The 18,225-nt window shown below is 40.8% G+C and overlaps 1 protein-coding gene across 1 annotated transcript; it reads right to left on the reverse strand.

The window, feature by feature from the left end:
* Positions 1 to 238: 238 nt before the first annotated feature.
* Positions 239 to 4,498, reverse strand: zic2.L (Zic family member 2 L homeolog). The gene is given in 3 exon segments (NM_001087724.1): positions 239 to 1,384; positions 1,747 to 1,910; positions 2,913 to 4,498. Coding segments are annotated over 3 exon segments (1,509 nt in total). The 5' UTR covers positions 4,048 to 4,498; the 3' UTR covers positions 239 to 1,174.
* Positions 4,499 to 18,225: the final 13,727 nt, after the last annotated feature.

The following is an 18,225-nucleotide window of genomic DNA, read 5'->3' on the forward strand; positions in this document are numbered from 1 at the left end:
ACAAACCCTTATAGAAAAAAAAATAATCTGTGCGTTATTTGGGAGCACCGTTTAATATCTACTGCCTCCTTCTCAATTGTCCATGTAATTCTTGCTCTCTGATACTTTCCTTAGTTCCTACATAAATGTTACTCTACCAGTCACTCATCCTTTGCAAAAAAAAAACAAAAACAAAAAACACCTATCAAATCCTCTAACAAAACAAACCCTTATAGAAAAAAATAAATAACCTGGTTTCTTTTTGGTGTTTGATGTCGCAGTTTCAACACATTTTATTAGGAGGTCTGTATGCATTACTTTTAAAACATGTCACAAAAATGTAGAGACCACATAAAATAAGAAAAAAAAAAATCTGAAAACATTTATGCTCACAAATGTACATATTTATAGTCAAGAAACAATCTTTATAAATAGTGTTTCCTCTGTTGCAAGTTCATACCATAATTTAATTACAAATGGATAAATATGGTAGCGATTTATTTTTTACACAAGAAAGGCTGCTATAGGGTGACTGCACAACGGCTACTTATTTTTGCCTCGGCGCTTTTCCAAACAGTAACTAACAAATTCAACTTGCAAAAGCACAGAAAACATCACATAAAGCCCATTTAACAGAAAAGTACATTCACAAGCCTTTTGTAGAAATGCCTGCCTTTTTTTTTTTTAGTTTTGTAGGAACCATCTGGAGACTTTGGCACTCGTTGTGTCCCCCTCCATTCCGGGGCACTAAAAATGACAAGTCAGGATTCCTCTAATAAAAGAAAATTAAATAAGCTTCATATTAAACAGGTGAATGAAGGGTACGTCCATCATATATTATGTAAAACAATCTAAAAACCGAACAAATTGTATATACACCGAGGGAGGCATCCATCAACATGTCCTTTGCGGGTGTTTTTTTTTATCAACTCTGTATTCACACCTTGAGGAGTAATAACACGTTTTCTTTTGGGGAGGGGAAATAAATACATTCTGTTGGGTGATTTACTCTCTCCATGCGGATAAATATCTGTGTGCGCACTGAATGGTTCGGATGTAATCCTTGCTGGTGGGTGTCTCCTAGGAGATAACGCTGCCGTTGTTTAAGTTCTGGGTTTATCGCTGGTGAAGCTGTGACCACAAAAAAAGTCTCTAGTGGCCGAACAGTTGTCCCAGGGAAGTAGAAGCGTGTCCCCTACACATACCATTCATTGAAGTTTGATGCGAGGGCTCCGCTAGCCCCGCTGGACACATTGTGTACTGCAGACACCGCCGCTGCTGCTGGGGACAAGTTGGGGTTCTGCGTTTCAGAATTTGGGGAGACCAGACCTGGTGGGGTGGAGGATTCATAGCCAGAACTGGCAGCCGGAGAGGACTCTGAGCCTTGGGGAGAAGATTCATGCACCTACGAAAATGGTCAGAAACACAAGTTTAGTCCCTTGATCTGCAATGCACCCACAGGCACTCATATAAACATGTACATCAATTACACAGAGAGGAGCACTTTGGGTCTGCACAGGCAATTAACCGTGGCATTTAAACTTAGGATCATTTCTATTAAATATCCCTTAAACATTTAAAAATACCTAAAAAAGGTAGAAAACCGTCAACGCATTTATATTTATTTATTAGGGGAAAAGATAAGGAAAAATAAACACACAAAACACAAAAAAATATCCGTTAGAATCAATCTGCCATATCCTATGTTCCCCTAAAAACAAAAATACCACTGCGTAAAAGGCTTGTGAAGTTTGCCCTGCGTCTTACCTTCATGTGTTTTCTTAGAGAGCTGGGATGAGTGTACGATTTGTCGCACATCTTACACAGATAGGGTTTGTCCGAGGTGTGCACGTGCATGTGCTTCTTCCTGTCGCTGCTGTTCGCAAATCGCCTGTCGCAGCCTTCAAATTCGCACTGGAAGGGCTTCTCTCCTAGCAAAAGACAAACAACGTTCACAATGAGAATGGCGCATGACACATTTGTAGCAATCAACATTACATATAACACAAAACCCCCGCCAAAGTGGCGCTAAACAACCCAACTGCATGTGTGTTTGAACAGGAATGTGGCAGCAGAGTTACGCAATGCTTTTAGCACACCAATAGTTTAGCCAAACGAAATAGGCCGAAATAAAAATATTCCGCTTCCTCTGTCGCTCGGAGAGAGATGCTAATTGCGCTTCATTAGCAAACGATTTAAGAGCGATTGTTCTGCTGATACGTCCAGGTGGGGTAAACAAGCAGCTTGTAAATACACAGAGCTTCATTCATTTGACTTTCACAGGCTTCCCCCAGACACCGTATCCAAATGTTATGTTGTTTGGAACAATTTAGAGGTGTGATAACTCAAAATATCCTCCATTTGGAGGGAATCCATTTAGCGTTCAATTCCATTAGCACCTAAATTGTTTTAAGAGACAGCTGCTCGGAAACAATGAATTTAATTCTGGTTAACCCTGGTCTGTTACGTTAAATCGATCTCACAATAAGCAATAAAAAAAAAATACAATTACACGTAGGCCTCGGAAAACGACTTGATAAACGCAGAGGTTTGTTTCCACGCAAAACCTCCGTGGATTTGGATGTGATCTTTACCATAAACGTATAATTATTCACAGAAGTGTAGCTGAAGCATTGCAGCAGGGCACTAGAAGGTGGAAATCATGTAGATTTGGCATAGCACAAAGAAATCTGTCTGTGCTGTGGGAAATATACATTCTGAAGCCGTGATTTATATTTACCACCTCGTAGGGCCACAATATGAAAAAGAAAAGCAAAGGAACGTCCCAAAGCAAATATTAAGACTGGGGATATTAAAGACACACACCCAGGTTCTGGCTGAGCCAACAAGATATTAGATGGTTAGGAGCAGTTATGGATGGAGACATAATTAAGTTAAAATGAAATGTACTGATGCTACAGACTGGGACCTACCTGTGTGCGTCCTTTTGTGGATTTTGAGATTTTCCGATCTTGCAAAGACTTTGCCGCATCCAGGGAAGGGGCAAGGGAAGGGCTTCTCGCCAGTGTGTACTCTGATGTGATTCACCAGTTTGTATTTGGCTTTGAACGGCTTTCCCTCCCTAGGACACTCCTCCCAGAAGCAGATATGGTTGCTCTGCTCTGGCCCCCCGACGTGCTCCACAGACACATGAGTAACGAGTTCGTGCATTGTGCTGAAGGTTTTGGTGCAGCTTTTCTTGGGGTTGTTGAGTTGCTCGGGGTCGATCCACTTACAGATGAGCTCCTGCTTGATGCACGGTTGTCTCATGTACCTGAAGAAGGCCCCCGGGTGGTGGTGGTGATGATGGTGGTGGGCTGCCATGTTCATGCCCATGTTCATAGGGGAGTACTGGTTGTGCAGCTGGGCGGCTGTGTATGGGTCCCCCCTGGGGCTGGATACCTGGCGGTATTGCTCCGTCCTACCGAACACCTCTCCGGGCAAACCAAGGCGCATCTGGCCACCCAATGTGTTCTGGGAGGCAGCCGCGTGTTGATCGTGAATCCCGGGGAATAGTAGGTGTCCTTGCGGGTGCTCCGCGTGGGAGAGCTGGTGGTGGTGGTGCGGATGGTGGTGAAGACTTCCCGCTGGGGGCCCAAACAAGCCGTGCTGCCCCCCGCCCGCAGCTGCCGATCCCTCTGCGAAACCGCGTCCGCGGAATAAAAAGTCCCGTGGGCTGTTGAAGGCAGCGGCTCCAGAGTAGGCTGAATGGGGTGCCAGGGCGGAGGTGGGGTAACCGGCTTGTGAGGTGAAAGCAGAAGTCTGCCCTGGGGGGGACAAATCGTGGGGTCCACTGGCCCCGGCTCCCCCATTTGGACCGGCTCCTCCTCCTCCACCGCCGCCGCCGCTCCCTCCCCCGGAGCCACCGCCGGGATTCAGCTTAAATGCGCCCATGTGAGTAGGTTCCACGAAAGTGTTCTGCGCCAGACTCAGCTCCCTCTCCTGCATCTCTGCGGCTGCTGCTGCCGCCGCCGCTACCGCTGCATGGTGATGGTGATGATGGTGGTGATGTCGGGCAAATGTGCCCACACCCAGGGCCGGGAACTGGGGACCAGCGTCTAGTAGCATGTCCGTGCGACTGTGCCCAGTGTCAGTACTGAGTGTCAGTGGCGAGACTCTGCTGTGGAAGTGCACAGGATGGGCATAAAAGCAAAACGTACAAATACAAAATGCTACAAATAATAATAACGGGTGATGAAGGGATTCCAGATGCCGCGAGTATAAATGTGTATCCTGGTGCTGGGAGTGAATCTAGACGAGTCCTGCTCCACTTGCTCTCATCATTATCATCCGCCTCCGCCTCGTTCTCATGCGGGGAACTTAGTCCACATTCCCCCCAGATGAAGGACCGGGCGGCAGATGCTCCTCTCTCTCCTCTTCTTCTTTCTTTAACTTGCAGCTCAGGATGGTGGGGGGAGGGGGAGGGATAGAGGGGAGGAAGCTTCACAAGGGGGTGCTGCTTGGAGAAACCGAGAGGAAAAAAAAGAAAGCAAAAGGGTCATAACAAACGAGCACTGAGTGCAGCCAATGTGAGAGAGAGGAAAGCTCGGGACACAAATGGACAGTGTATCACGCGGGTCTGTGGATTCCCGACTCTGCAACACCACTGCCTTTCCGCGGGTTTCCTTAAAATGGGGTCTTGTTGCGCTCAGGAGTTAGTGTTTTTGTTTTTTACTGTTCGCCTTCCCCCTCCTCTCACTCTCACCAGGACCCCTCCTCTCGCTGCCTGTGCTTCTCTATGACTGGTCTGCAGCGCCTTCAGCCAAACGCCCCTTTAACAGCTGCTCGGTCACGGCCTGGACACTCTCCCATTGGCTGCAGCCATCCGACTGCTCCTCCTGTCAATCTTCCCTGCGTCCCGCCCCGACTGACAAACTGGGCGCTATAGGGGGATGGGTTTCACTACTCTGACTTGGCACCATCCCTGGGTCTTGCCACAAAACAACTAGATGTGCGTGTGTCTTACACACCTTATTAATATGGGCTCAAACATCATTCCCAGCGTTGCTTGGGAGCTACAGGTATAAACACTGGGAATTCTTATGTACCCTGTTAAACTCGCTCTACTTCACATCATCTCTGATATCTATATCTATATATCTATATATATATATATAGTCTGCCTCTGCAGGATCTACCTCTGAATATGACGCTTATGTTTGGGTTAATTCAATAAATGTTTCAGTTCTCGATCCAGTTTAAATATATCCTGCATAATGTCTTAAAATGTGTAGTCACATACTGAGCCTGTCCATGGACAATTCTAACGTGGGAAATAGCCTGCAGAGGGCTAATATAGAACAGGGAGCTCTACCTGTCCATTTAGCAACATTACCAGTCATTGAGGGTTCATTCAGCAGTTTACATGTAGTAGGCCGCTTATTCACAATGATAGGTGTCTGGGGTCTGACAACAATAACATTCAGCCAGCTCCCCTATAAAGGCCAAATAAACACGTGTACTGCTGCCTGACAACAGCGTTGACTCAACACAATAACGCCTTTAAGAATAAATACCCTTTCCCCATTGATATATATAGATATATATAGATATATAGATATATAGATATATAGATATATAGATATATATATATATATATACAGAATTTCTAGCCTTATTCTATTTTAGACTTTCCTTGTCCTTTAAAACTCAACTAGTTGCACTTTAAACTCCCATGCTTTTCCAACGTATTTCTATCCTATTTGGAAATTATAGAATGTAAATAGCGCCATAGTTGCCCTTTGTGCCACTAGTTAATTATGCGCTATTGCTGAGAAGGCAACAGAAGATCAGCGCCTTCCCCACGAACACGCGTGTGTCTCACTACACTCAAGTTAAACAGGCAGATACATCCAAAGATCTGTTTGTAGCACAAATAACAGGGAGACATTGATCTGTAAATAACGACATAATCACTAATTGCTGTTTGTTTTCTAAGATAAAGGCATAGAAACAATCCAATGTGTATCCGCAGATGAAAGGGAGAGGTTGTGGTCCTGTAATAATCTGTGATTTCCACCTGCATCACCTATTCAATCCCAAGGACCCAGCGCCCTGTGCCCAGACAATGCATCGCACTGCGCCTCCATCTGTAACTTTCACATGGAAAGTATCGAGGGGAAAAATAAGCAATGAAGAGGTATCGCTCAGGTTCAGCGATTTACTTATTAAGTGCTTTTGTGATCACTGCGAAAATAGCCGCGTGATTGATTCCATATCCTATGTATATGTATTCTTCTATGAGTTTTAACACTTTTGCCCAGCAGCTGCGATTTTGTCGCTTATCTTAATTCGACAAATGGAAGTGACCCAATCCAAAGGGGCTGCATATGGTATAGTAAGGGCGCTGTCTGCTCTGTATGGATATTTGTATTTGTATAGCGCTCCTTGAGGCAAAGCAATGTACATCAGAACAATAAACTAGTAGTAACTGCATTAATAAGTAACAATAAGTGCACTATTAGAAATACAATTCACATAAATATCAAATATAATTACAATACAAATAAGTGCTCAGTGTCAATGAGACACAAGGATGGAGAACCCTGCCCCGTGGGGTTTACAGTCTAAATGGGAGGGTAATTTACAGACATAATTTGGAGGGATTCACATAATCCGATTGAAGAACATACCTGTCAATTTAGCCTGATTCTGCCCGTCTTTGCGCTCAGTCTGTTAAGAAAAAGTTGAGCAGCCTGTAGAGCTAAACTTTATGAGTGAACGTGCTTTTCTTTCAGGGCAGCAGTCCTGCTCTCTCTCTGTCTCTCTGCTCGCTCTATCTCTGTCTCTCCGATCTCTCTCTTTGTCTCTCTGCTCTCTCTCTCTCTTATCTCTCTCTCTCTCTCTTTGTCTCTCTGATCTGTCTCTTTGTCTCTCTGATCGCTCTCTCTCTCTCTGTCTCTCTGATCTGTCTCTCTCTGTCTCTCTGATCTCTCTCTCTCTCTGATCTGTCTCTCTGTCTCTCTGCTCTCTCTCTGCAGGACACACAGGGAGCTGATCCAAGTTCAAAGTCACTTCTGCCGACCCCTCTAAGAAGCGCTTTATTCCCTACTCGCCACAAAAGCCCCTTTTCCCCAGAGTCACGGGGTGAGAGGGGGAGAGAAAGGAGCCCGGGATCATTTGTACAGTTTTGCCACAATCCTAGGCTGCCTTAGCTTTAGCTTTAAAGCAGAAAGCCGATGGTTAGACAACAAGGCGTTTTCTTCTCAACTTGCCCCAGCGTAAATCATGCCTGCAGGACGCGCTGAATGGGTAAACATTTTTTTCCTATTTTATCCACCGCTTTATCTTAAATCTTGTCCTGTGATTGCTCCTAAAATCTCAGTAGCTCTCGTGCCGCTTTCTCTGGAAGCTCGTTAAACCGGCAAGCTAACTTCCACTCATTATTTCATTTTTTTCTGTCATAAAAACACAGGCTAGACAGTGTAATGCGTATATTACAGTATAAAGGCATTTTACTGAGGCATATAAAATATCCCTGTTAAATGAAATCCGTTTCTAATCACAACAATGTATTTTGGGGATGGTTGGTTGAAAAAAAAAATGACAGCATATTGTGTGTGTCCGGCATGGTATTTATTATAAACAAATTCTCTCAGCCTTCCCATATGGAATGTATTGTGTTTTGCTGGAGATGAAAAGAAGAGGATGCCGAAGCGTTGTCTGCTTGACTGACACTCATAAAATCAACATGGTCACCGACAGGATATTAGCTTGCAGGTTACCTTTGATTGCTGTGACCTTGGGTCACCTCTCGGATATTCGGCCCCTGACCCCTGGTAGACCACATATGTAGTATTGGTGTTGGGAACAGCCATTAGCACAAGCGGCTTCTTTGTCAGGCTGTGTAATGTTATGTAGAGGCAAACCGTGCCAATATGTGCCAGACCTGCAACCGGTTATTTGTTGAGAGAAGGGCGAACCTGTGCTGCTTATTTCTTTCTATCTTCCAGTCCCAAGCGTAGTCTAATAAGCAAGCGTAGCAGATATTCGTATTTCCTCTCCCTGCCAACTTCTAATATGCCCAATTGGTCTGGTCATTTTATTGTAAAACTCTCACCCATTTTAATCATTAGTACAATATAAAGAATCAGCCCCCAATCCATACTACATAAAGATGTTTCCAAAACCACAATGTATTACTTAGACATATATTACCCAGCTACCCCAGTATTATAGACAGAACTGTTCTTAAGACCCTTAGTATCACAAATGTGTATATTGTATACGCTATAGATTTCTCCATTTGTCCAGACCCTCATTACTACTTACAGAAATGTTCTACAGACCCATCAGTAATTCATACAAATTCACCAGACCCACAGTGATACATAGAGAAATATTCTCCAATCCCTCAGTCATTACTACATACAAATAAATTCTCCAGACCCACAGTGTTATGTACAGAAAGTTCCTCCAGCCCCTCAGTACTACATATAGAAAGATTCTCCAGACCCTCAATACTACATATAGAAAGATTCTCCAGCCCCTCGGTACTACATGTAGAAAGATTCTCCAGCCCCTCGGTACTACATGTAGAAAGATTCTCCAGCCCCTCGGTACTACATATAGAAAGATTCTCCAGCCCCTCGGTACTACATATAGAAAGATTCTCCAGCCCCTCGGTACTACATTTAGAAAGATTCTCCAGCCCCTCGGTACTACATTTAGAAAGATTCTCCAGCCCCTCGGTACTACATTTAGAAAGATTCTCCAGCCCCTCGGTACTACATTTAGAAAGATTCTCCAGCCCCTCGGTACTACATTTAGAAAGATTCTCCAGCCCCTCGGTACTACATATAGAAAGATTCTCCAGCCCCTCGGTACTACATATAGAAAGATTCTCCAACCCCTCAGTACTACATTTAGAAAGATTCTCCAGCCCCTCAGTACTACATTTAGAAAGATTCTCCAGCCCCTCGGTACTACTTATAGAAAGATTCTCCAGCCCCTCGGTACTACATATAGAAAGATTCTCCAACCCCTCAGTACTACATTTAGAAAGATTCTCCAGCCCCTCAGTACTACATTTAGAAAGATTCTCCAGCCCCTCAGTACTACTTATAGAAAGATTCTCCAGCCCCTCGGTACCACATTTAGAAAGATTCTCCAGCCCCTCGGTACTACATATAGAAAGATTCTCCAGCCCCTCGGTACTACATATAGAAAGATTCTCCAGCCCCTCAGTACTACTTATAGAAAGATTCTCCAGCCCCTCGGTACCACATTTAGAAAGATTCTCCAGCCCCTCGGTACTACATATAGAAAGATTCTCCAGCCCCTCGGTACTACATATAGAAAGATTCTCCAGCCCCTCGGTACTACATATAGAAAGATTCTCCAGCCCCTCGGTACCACATTTAGAAAGATTCTCCAGCCCCTCGGTACTACATATAGAAAGATTCTCCAGCCCCTCGGTACTACATATAGGAAGATTCTCCAGCCCCTCGGTACTACATATAGAAAGATTCTCCAGCCCCTCGGTACTACATATAGAAAGATTCTCCAGCCCCTCAGTACTACATTTAGAAAGATTCTCCAGCCCCTCAGTACTACATATATATATATATATATATATATATATATATATATATATATATATATATATATTTTTTTTTTTTTTTTTCCAGCCCCCACTTTGCTACCTACAAAAATATTTTCCATGACTTTGGGGCCGACTTCGAGTGAAGGATTCAAAGTAAAAAAACTTCGAATTTCGAAGTGTTTTTTGGGCTACTTCGACCATCGAATGGGCTACTACGACCTTTGACTACGACTTCGAATCGAAGGATTCGAACTAAAAATCGTTCGACCATTCGACCATTCGATAGTCGAAGTACTGTCTCTTTAAGAAAAAACTTCGACCCCCTAGTTCGCCATCTAAAAGCTACCGAACTCAATGTTAGCCTATGGGGAAGGTCCCCATAGGCTTGGCTATCTTTCGATATCCTTCGATCGTTGGATTAAAATCCTTCGAATCGTTTGATTCGAAGGATTTTATCGTTCGATCGAAGGAATAATCCTTCGATTGTTCGATCGCACTATTTGCGCTAAATCCTTCGACTTCGATATTCGAAGTCATAGGATTTTAGTTCCCAGTCGAATATCGAGGGTTAATTAACCCTCGATATTCGACCCTTTGTGTCTTTATTTAGAGAATCCTGACCTGTTATAAAGTGTGATGATTTTGATCGTTTTATCAACACGTTCACCGTGTAGAAAAGCATGAAAGAAAGTGTACTTATCGAGTTGCATTAGGCTAGCAAGAGCATTGGAAATAAAGCGCACAAGTGAACCATATTGCATTTGCATGTAAACCTGTCAGTGCCACATTCATCTTCCCAAGTTGCTTCAGTGCAGAGACAGGACTGGCTGATGATGGCCTCACCCTGCCTCGCACTTGCCCTTGGGCCACCACCAGAGACAACAAACTGGATCCCGTGCAGTGAAACGGTAAAATGAGGTTTCTGGCAAACAGATTATCGGTTATGGTTAAATTATTTGCAAACGCTTAGAAATCAGCAAGGCCATAAATGTGTTTTTGATCTGAGCAGCACGACTATATCCTGGGATGAAATAATGGCAGGTTGAGTAGGTCATGCCCATCCATTACATTAGGGTGCTTCTTCTGTCTTCTTTCAACAACCGAACATTTTCAGGCAGTACATGGAAAACAATCAAATGTAATGGTCATATTCACTAATTACAGGAATTGATGACAAAGACATTCTACTAATTTGATTATTCTTCCTTTTAGAATGTCTTATTCCTGATAATTATGGATACCCTTAAAGAAGATAACTATATAAATAGCTTATAAACACCTGTAGGAGTGATATATGACTTGTATAGGTAGGCAGATAGATAGATAGATAGATAGATAGATAGATAGATAGATAGATAGATAGATGACAGATAGATGACAGCTAGATAGCTAGATAGATAGATAGATGATAGACAGACAGACAGACAGACAGACAGACAGACAGATAGATAGATAGATAATAGATAGATAGATAGATAGATAGATAGATAGATAGATAGATGATTGATAGATTGATGATGACAGATAGATAGATAGGTCGATAGATAGATAGATAGATAGATAGATAGATAGATAGATAGATAGATAGATAAATAGATAGGTTATAGATAGATAGATGATTGATAGACAGATAAACAGATAGATAGATAGATAGATAGATAGATAGATAGATAGATAGATAGATAGATCGATAGACTCATATTCAGAAAGACTGATGGAGAAAGCATAGAACAGAAATGAATACAGCCTGTGCATGAACTTGGATAGGTTGATAGGCCCATCTTTATTAAGGGTAGTCTGGATATAGGTGAGATAATAACAAAATTCACTAAACATTCTTGGTAAACATATCACTTTTTGTTGTTATAGCAACACAATAATATCACTTTAAAATGCTTTTTATTAATAGCAGAAGATAACATCATTGTGCACAAATGCACACACACACACACTTTCATAAGATGCATTTTTCAGACAGAGAGCTTAGACAGAGTTCACAATACTGTTAATAATAAGCATTATTACCTATCATCCAATAACTGTCATCCTTTTAAAAACCATTGTGCTCTTTGAGGCCTACTTATCAAGTTGTGTAAAATGTAAACAGCATTGTAAAAGAAACGGTGTATTTATAAAGGTGTGTATTACACTTTACATGTAGTTTGACAGTGTCCATCAAGACTGCAGAAATCAACCTTTGTAAAGGTGTGCTCTTTGTTGTACAACACCTGATCGCTGTATTTCTGCTCATTATTTGACACCACCATTGAAATCAATGGTCAAAATTGAGCTGGCAAGTAGATTAGAAAGAAGTCGCTGTGTATATAAATAACTTTTTCTAAGAGGCCACAGCTTTTTACTCTGGAATTTAACACAGAGGTATAAGATTACCAAATGTTAATACACAACTTGATAAGTGTGCCATATTTTATGCAGTTGTTCAGATGCTTAATTTTTATTTGATTGTAGTTTATTTTACACAACTTCCTCAATAGTCACATGCTTGTTGTGTAAGACTGATATCTTATATGTATCATTGGCTTCTGATGAATCTGACCAAAGAATTAGGCATAGGCCTAGATTAACTAAGAGCAGTGTTAAAGCGGGTGGTTCACCTTTAATTTAACTTTTAGTATGTTATAGAATGGTTAATTATAAGCAATTTCTTAAATGGTCTTCATAATTTATTTTTTATATATTTATTTATTTGTCTTTTTTTCTTTTTTCAACTTTAAACGGGCCCCATCTAAACAAACAAATGTTTTGTAAGGCTATAAATATATTGTTACTGCTACTTTATATTGCTCATTTCTATTCAAATAATCTCCTATTCATATCTCAGTCTCTTATTTAAAACAATGCATGGTTGCTAGGGCAATTTGGACCCTAGCAACCAGATTGCTGAAATTGCAAACTAGAGAGCTGCTATTGCTGAATAAAAAGCTGAATAGCTCAAAAACCACTAATAAAAAAAAATGTAAACACATTGCAAATTGTCTCAGAATATCATACTCTACATCATACTAAAAGTTAACTCTAATGTGAACCACTCCTTTAAAGGGGGCAGTTCACCTTTCAGCCAGCTTTTAGTATGTTCTAAGAAACTTGTCAATTGGTCTTCATTAATTATTTTCTTATAGTTTTTTTTAATTATTTGCCTTTATCTTCTGACTCTTTCCAGATTTCAAATGGGGGTCACTGACCCCATCTAAAAACAAATGCTCTGTAAGGTTAAAAAGTTATAGTTATTGCCACTTTTTATTACTTATTTTTCTATTCAGGCCCTCTCCTATTCATACCCCAGTCTCAGAATATCACTCTCTACAGCATACTAAAAGTTAACTCAAAGGTGAACAACCCTTTTAATATCACTTAGCAACTCCACAAATTATTTCTACCATTCGGATATTATTTGGCAGTGTAAGTAAATGTATTTAGAGTAAGGCAGATTGTGTGTGTGTTTGTGTGTGTCCATGTGTGCAATACAATATGGATATTAATACTGCTCTTCCCTTGAATACATTTCTTTTTTTATTTTTAGGATTTTCTCAATCAAATGTGAACAGACACATGTAGCTGTATTGACTAATAAAGGCCCTAGGTCCCTCCTTTGCTATTTACTTAAAACTACAGATAGGGGTGCATTTGCCAATGATCATTTCTACAAGTGGGTACAGTCATAAGCTCAAAGAATTTACCGTATATCAAGCTGAAATATTCTCTACTCATAGCAGATTGCTGAAGAAGTTATGGGTAGATAGAGATAGATGGGGTCGCTGGACGATTGCCCGTATCAACATTTCCAATTTGTAAGGACCACAAAATAACTGCAAAAATACAGACATATTTGCCTTTAGTGAATCTGGTCCATTATCTGTCTGTAAACAGATAATAAATAGACCACCTTGGCAATATAGAGCTTTTTCACTTGAATTTTGTATTGACCCATGCCATTACCTACTGTAGTAGCATCATTTTGTATTATTACCACTGATTGATACTGGTATCTATATTGCATTATAGGTAACCAAGCAGAAACTGAAAAATATATAATTTTATGTCTCTCATGTGTTTTTTGCCCTGCATTCCTCCATAGGGGAAACATCCTTACACACGTTCATGTCAGCCAGTGTCCCCCTGCAGTGAATCTTTAGAGTGGTCCATTGCAGGGGAGAAATGCAGCTCATTCTATTGGATCTCTCTGTATTCACTGATGTTCATGCAAGCACCAAATACAGGTGGAATGTATCAAATTGCTCCTTTGTAAAAGTAACACCAGCCTCTATTTCCTACAGGATTGTACACTTTTTGTGTCGCAGGCAAGCACCAAATGCAGGTGGAATGCATCAAAATGCGTCCTAAGTAAATGTCCCAAGGCATTAAAGGGGTGGTTCACCTTTAAGTTAACTTTTAGTATGTTATAGAAAGGCTAATTCTAAGCAACTTTTCAGTTGGTCCTCATTTTTCCTTTTATATATAGTTTTTGAATTATTTGCCCTCTTCTTCTAAATCTTGCCAACTTTTAAATGGGGGTCGCTGACCCATCTAAAAAAACAAATGCTCTTTAAGGCTCCTTTATTGCTCCTTTTTTGGAGCAATATAATTATATGCAGGCCCTCTCGTATTCATAATCCAGTCTCTTATTCAAATCAATGCATGGTTGCTATGGTAATTTGGACCCTAGTGACCAAAGTGCTCAAATTACAAACTGGAGAGCTGCTGAACAAAAAGCTAAATAACTCAAAAACCACAAAGAAAAAAAATGAAACCCAATTGCAAATTGTCTCAGAACATCACTCTCTACATCACACTAAAAGTTAAGGTTTATTGAACAACCCCTTTAAGAAACACAGGTCTCTATATCCTACAAAATTGTACACATTGTGATGCAGGCAAGTGCCAAATGCAAGTTGAGCACAATGTAATGCAGGTTGGAGCCCACCTAAATGCATCAGCTAATTGATTGCAATATATTCTGCCTGGCTGAGCTCATGATCATTCAGTTGTGTTTTACTGCATTCGTGTTTTATTGCGTTTTTTTTTTTTTTTTAAATGAGACATGCTGCATTTCCTTGTGCTTAACACATTCAAAGAACAATATAATAGAGGATTGTGTTTGGAACTCACAAAAAAATCATATTTAGTTGTGTTTCAAAAACCCATATAAAGCAATATCTATGCTCGCCATGTGTTTTTAAATATCAAAAAAGCTCCTACAGCTAGGGCAGCATTGATAGTTATTTTTATTGCATGCTCTCTATTCAGTTATGACTGCATAATCCTCAGTAAAATGCATTCTCCACTAATAAGCCACCTTCTTTACCTGTCATTGTATTTTTGCCTTAATATCACCAAAAAAAAGTAATGGGTTTTTCTTGATGATTAAAGTGATATCATGTTGGTGCTAATAATGCTAATTGCTGATGTTATTAAGGCATGAAATGATATTAAAACAAAAAGGGACTAATTTAGAAGACTTCTAATAGCTATTCCCTATCCCTGGCATTTTGGCGAATGTTTTCCTGTAATATCCAGTAGAAATATTTTTAATAAGACTTATTACCTCTGGGAGTTGAAAGGACAGGTAATGCATAATGGGTGAACTATGTATAATGAGTAACCACTGGTAAAATTAATTGTATTAAAAATGGGACAATTCTCATTAAAAATGGTGGGTATGCACACACTCGTATACTGATAGAGATATAGGAATGAGGGAAGTTATAGCTGCATCAACTAAAAAAATGTGTTTCATAATGTCTGGTTTGATCTGCCATTATTTTAGTAAAGTGAATTGTTTTTAGTTATTTTATCAGAATTTACCTGAGATTTCTAAGATATTCTGCTGTAAGTGAATGGAGCCCAATATAGTTAGTGTATTGTTAGGTGTAATCCCACAACAATTACAATTAATCAGCCTTGTGGGAGTCGGTTCTGTGTGTGTGGAAGTATACTAAACAGTTAAAGTGATATATAGGTACAGAATGACAGCTCATAAAGAAGTAATAGAATCGTCTTCAATGTAACGTCTCTCATGTGTCTGTCTAATATGAATCCTGTGTGTAACAGTGACTATTTATTAAGCAGGGCAGTTGGGTATAACTGTAATAAATTCCATTACTGAAAAAATACCCATAAATATATTTTTCTGGAGACCTTGTAAATGAATGGCAGGCCCAAGGCACCCGGGTTTAACCTGCTACTTAGCAAGTGCTGATTGTGACTTGAAACATGCTTTTATTGTTTTCACAATTGTTTCCATTAAATATTAATATGAGGAATTCCGTGAAGCTGCTTTGCTAAATATACAGGGAATTGCGAATCTGCCATAATCGCTTTGGCTGGTTTTGTTGTACAACAATTGATGGTAATGTTACACCTGTAGTGTAATTAATATAATTAAGGACCCACTTGGGATTCGAACTTTTTTTTTTTATTTACATAAATTTACACATATAGCTTAATTAGGTAAAGATCCTTAGCCTTTTAATTAGGAACCTTCCTATAACGTTTTTATGGTTTGGAAATTGCTCGACAGGTGTGAGACTGGACTGTGCAGGCGCAATGTTGTACATGTGGCCCAGTGTTAATGTTCCAACGACCAGGGCACAACGCATTGTAGATTCTGCCACTCGCCTCCAGTACTGACACATGAGTTTCATTCATCGAACTGTCGGCATTTATCTCCTATGTCAATTAGCGGCTATTAACATTTATTGACTTGCCGTAAAGTGTCTGTTCCCTAACCGTTTCTGGTCACATCGAATGTGTGTTCTCTTACTGTAGCACACAGCTAATATGGATCAATATTTCCCATAACTCAATATGACAGCTTTTATTTTCTTTATTTCCTTTTTTTAATGCAAATACGAAATATTTATAATCAAAGTGTATTGGTTGCAGAACCAATGTGTTGTATGTGTATAAATATGTGTGTATCGGGAGTTAAGTGCTGCAATAGTAGGCGATATATTCGTACATATACATATTATTTTACGCACATTTTCGTGATCATAAAAAGTGTATCTCTTAATATGTGGGACATACTGAGCACTGAGGTTCATTTTCGATACAGTGGGTCATATTCAGTGTCCAGACAGTTTTGATTAGGAAAAAAAAGGTCCCTACTGACTTTTTACCCGATGACTGTACGAATAGTATATATACATATTTATTTATTTATAATTTTAGAAAAAGCAGAGGAGCCAAGGATATCTGTGTACATGTGTGTGTGTAGATGAATTTGCGCGTGTGGTGTTTAGTAGCTGCATTCATATCCTCGCGGATAAAAGAGTGTCAGTGATCCCCAGTCCCAAAGGAAACAATGTCTGGGCATGAGGGGTGTCACGAAAAGAAAGGACAAGAAGGAATCACTGCTACTCAAGCACAGATACACCCACTGACACCCACATGCACTCATACATGAATACAACCATTACACACATATCCCATGACCCCCTCTGCCTAGTCATGTTTGTGTATGTATGTTCTGCAGCTGCTTTCCCTACAAATACAATATACATTCAATTATTAATTAATTTCTAAACTAATATATATATATATATATATATATATATATATATATATATATATATATATATATATATATATATATATATATATATAAATATATCATTCTTAGAGCGACGTAGAGAAGCTGACTGCAAAGTGTCTAAAGTGTAAAGTTTGACCCTACTATCAGAGGAAAGCAAGTTCCCTTTCACCCTGCTCTGCCAGTAGCATTTGCAGTAAGCAAAGATCAAGTCTAGTGAATGTACAATTCCCTAATTCTCCAAGCAAAGCACAATAAGGTGAAAGTGTTATCTTTGGCAGTGAGAGTAGCAAGACAAGGAAGTTTTTCTCTGTTTTACCTGGGGGTTAATCTAACTGTTATATTGTATGTGACTGTGAAGTTAATTTCTCGTTATTCTAATAAACATAGTGATAGATTAGTTCTTCAGTGGGACAGGCTTTTGGCATGAATGCACAGGGCAGGGAGAGGGCAGCATGATGAGGGAAAGTCTGCAGGCGGTTAAGCACATCCACAACACGTACAGTTATGTTAGAGGATTTGCAGGTTCAGCTGGTACTGCTCGGTTACTGGTCATTTGTGCTCGGTTAGTGGGAGTCATTGGGACCCAGCGTTTGTCCCTTGCAAGATTCAGAATCTGCCCAAACAAGGGAGATTATTGCAGACCTACAAGTCTCACTCCAGCATTTCAGCTGTCAGTCCCAGTGGGAATCTCGTGTGGCGGTAAAGTGTCAGTTTGCGTTGTGCAGAAGTTTCTCCCGGGTGAGCCTCGCTCCAGTGCAGCGGCCAGTCCTACCTTGAGCTCAGTTTGGGGAGATACTGGCAGTGCCCTGGAAGTGCAAAGCGTGTGCATGCTGTGGGCTTGGCTCGGCTTCCCCCGTCTTCTATCGCATTCAAGGTTCCCTCGAAACTTTCTACAAGTGCAACTTTGAAGAGTGGAATGCAGGCAGAGAGCATGGGGGCGGATCCCCGCTGTGCGGCGGCCTGACAGCCAGCCAATGAGAGAAGCGGGCCTCCTGCCAATCCTGGCAACCCGTCCAATCCCGGCTGTGCCATTGCTAAACTCGATGCCCCCACTGAGCGCCTCCAATGCTGCGCTTTCTGCCAATCGCTGGAGGGACAGAGTGGGAAAAGGAATAGGCAGAGTTGGGAGGCAGACAAAAGAAGTTAA

Source organism: Xenopus laevis, chromosome 2L (assembly GCF_017654675.1).
Source record: "Xenopus laevis strain J_2021 chromosome 2L, Xenopus_laevis_v10.1, whole genome shotgun sequence".
NCBI classification, from domain to species: Eukaryota; Metazoa; Chordata; class Amphibia; order Anura; family Pipidae; genus Xenopus; species Xenopus laevis.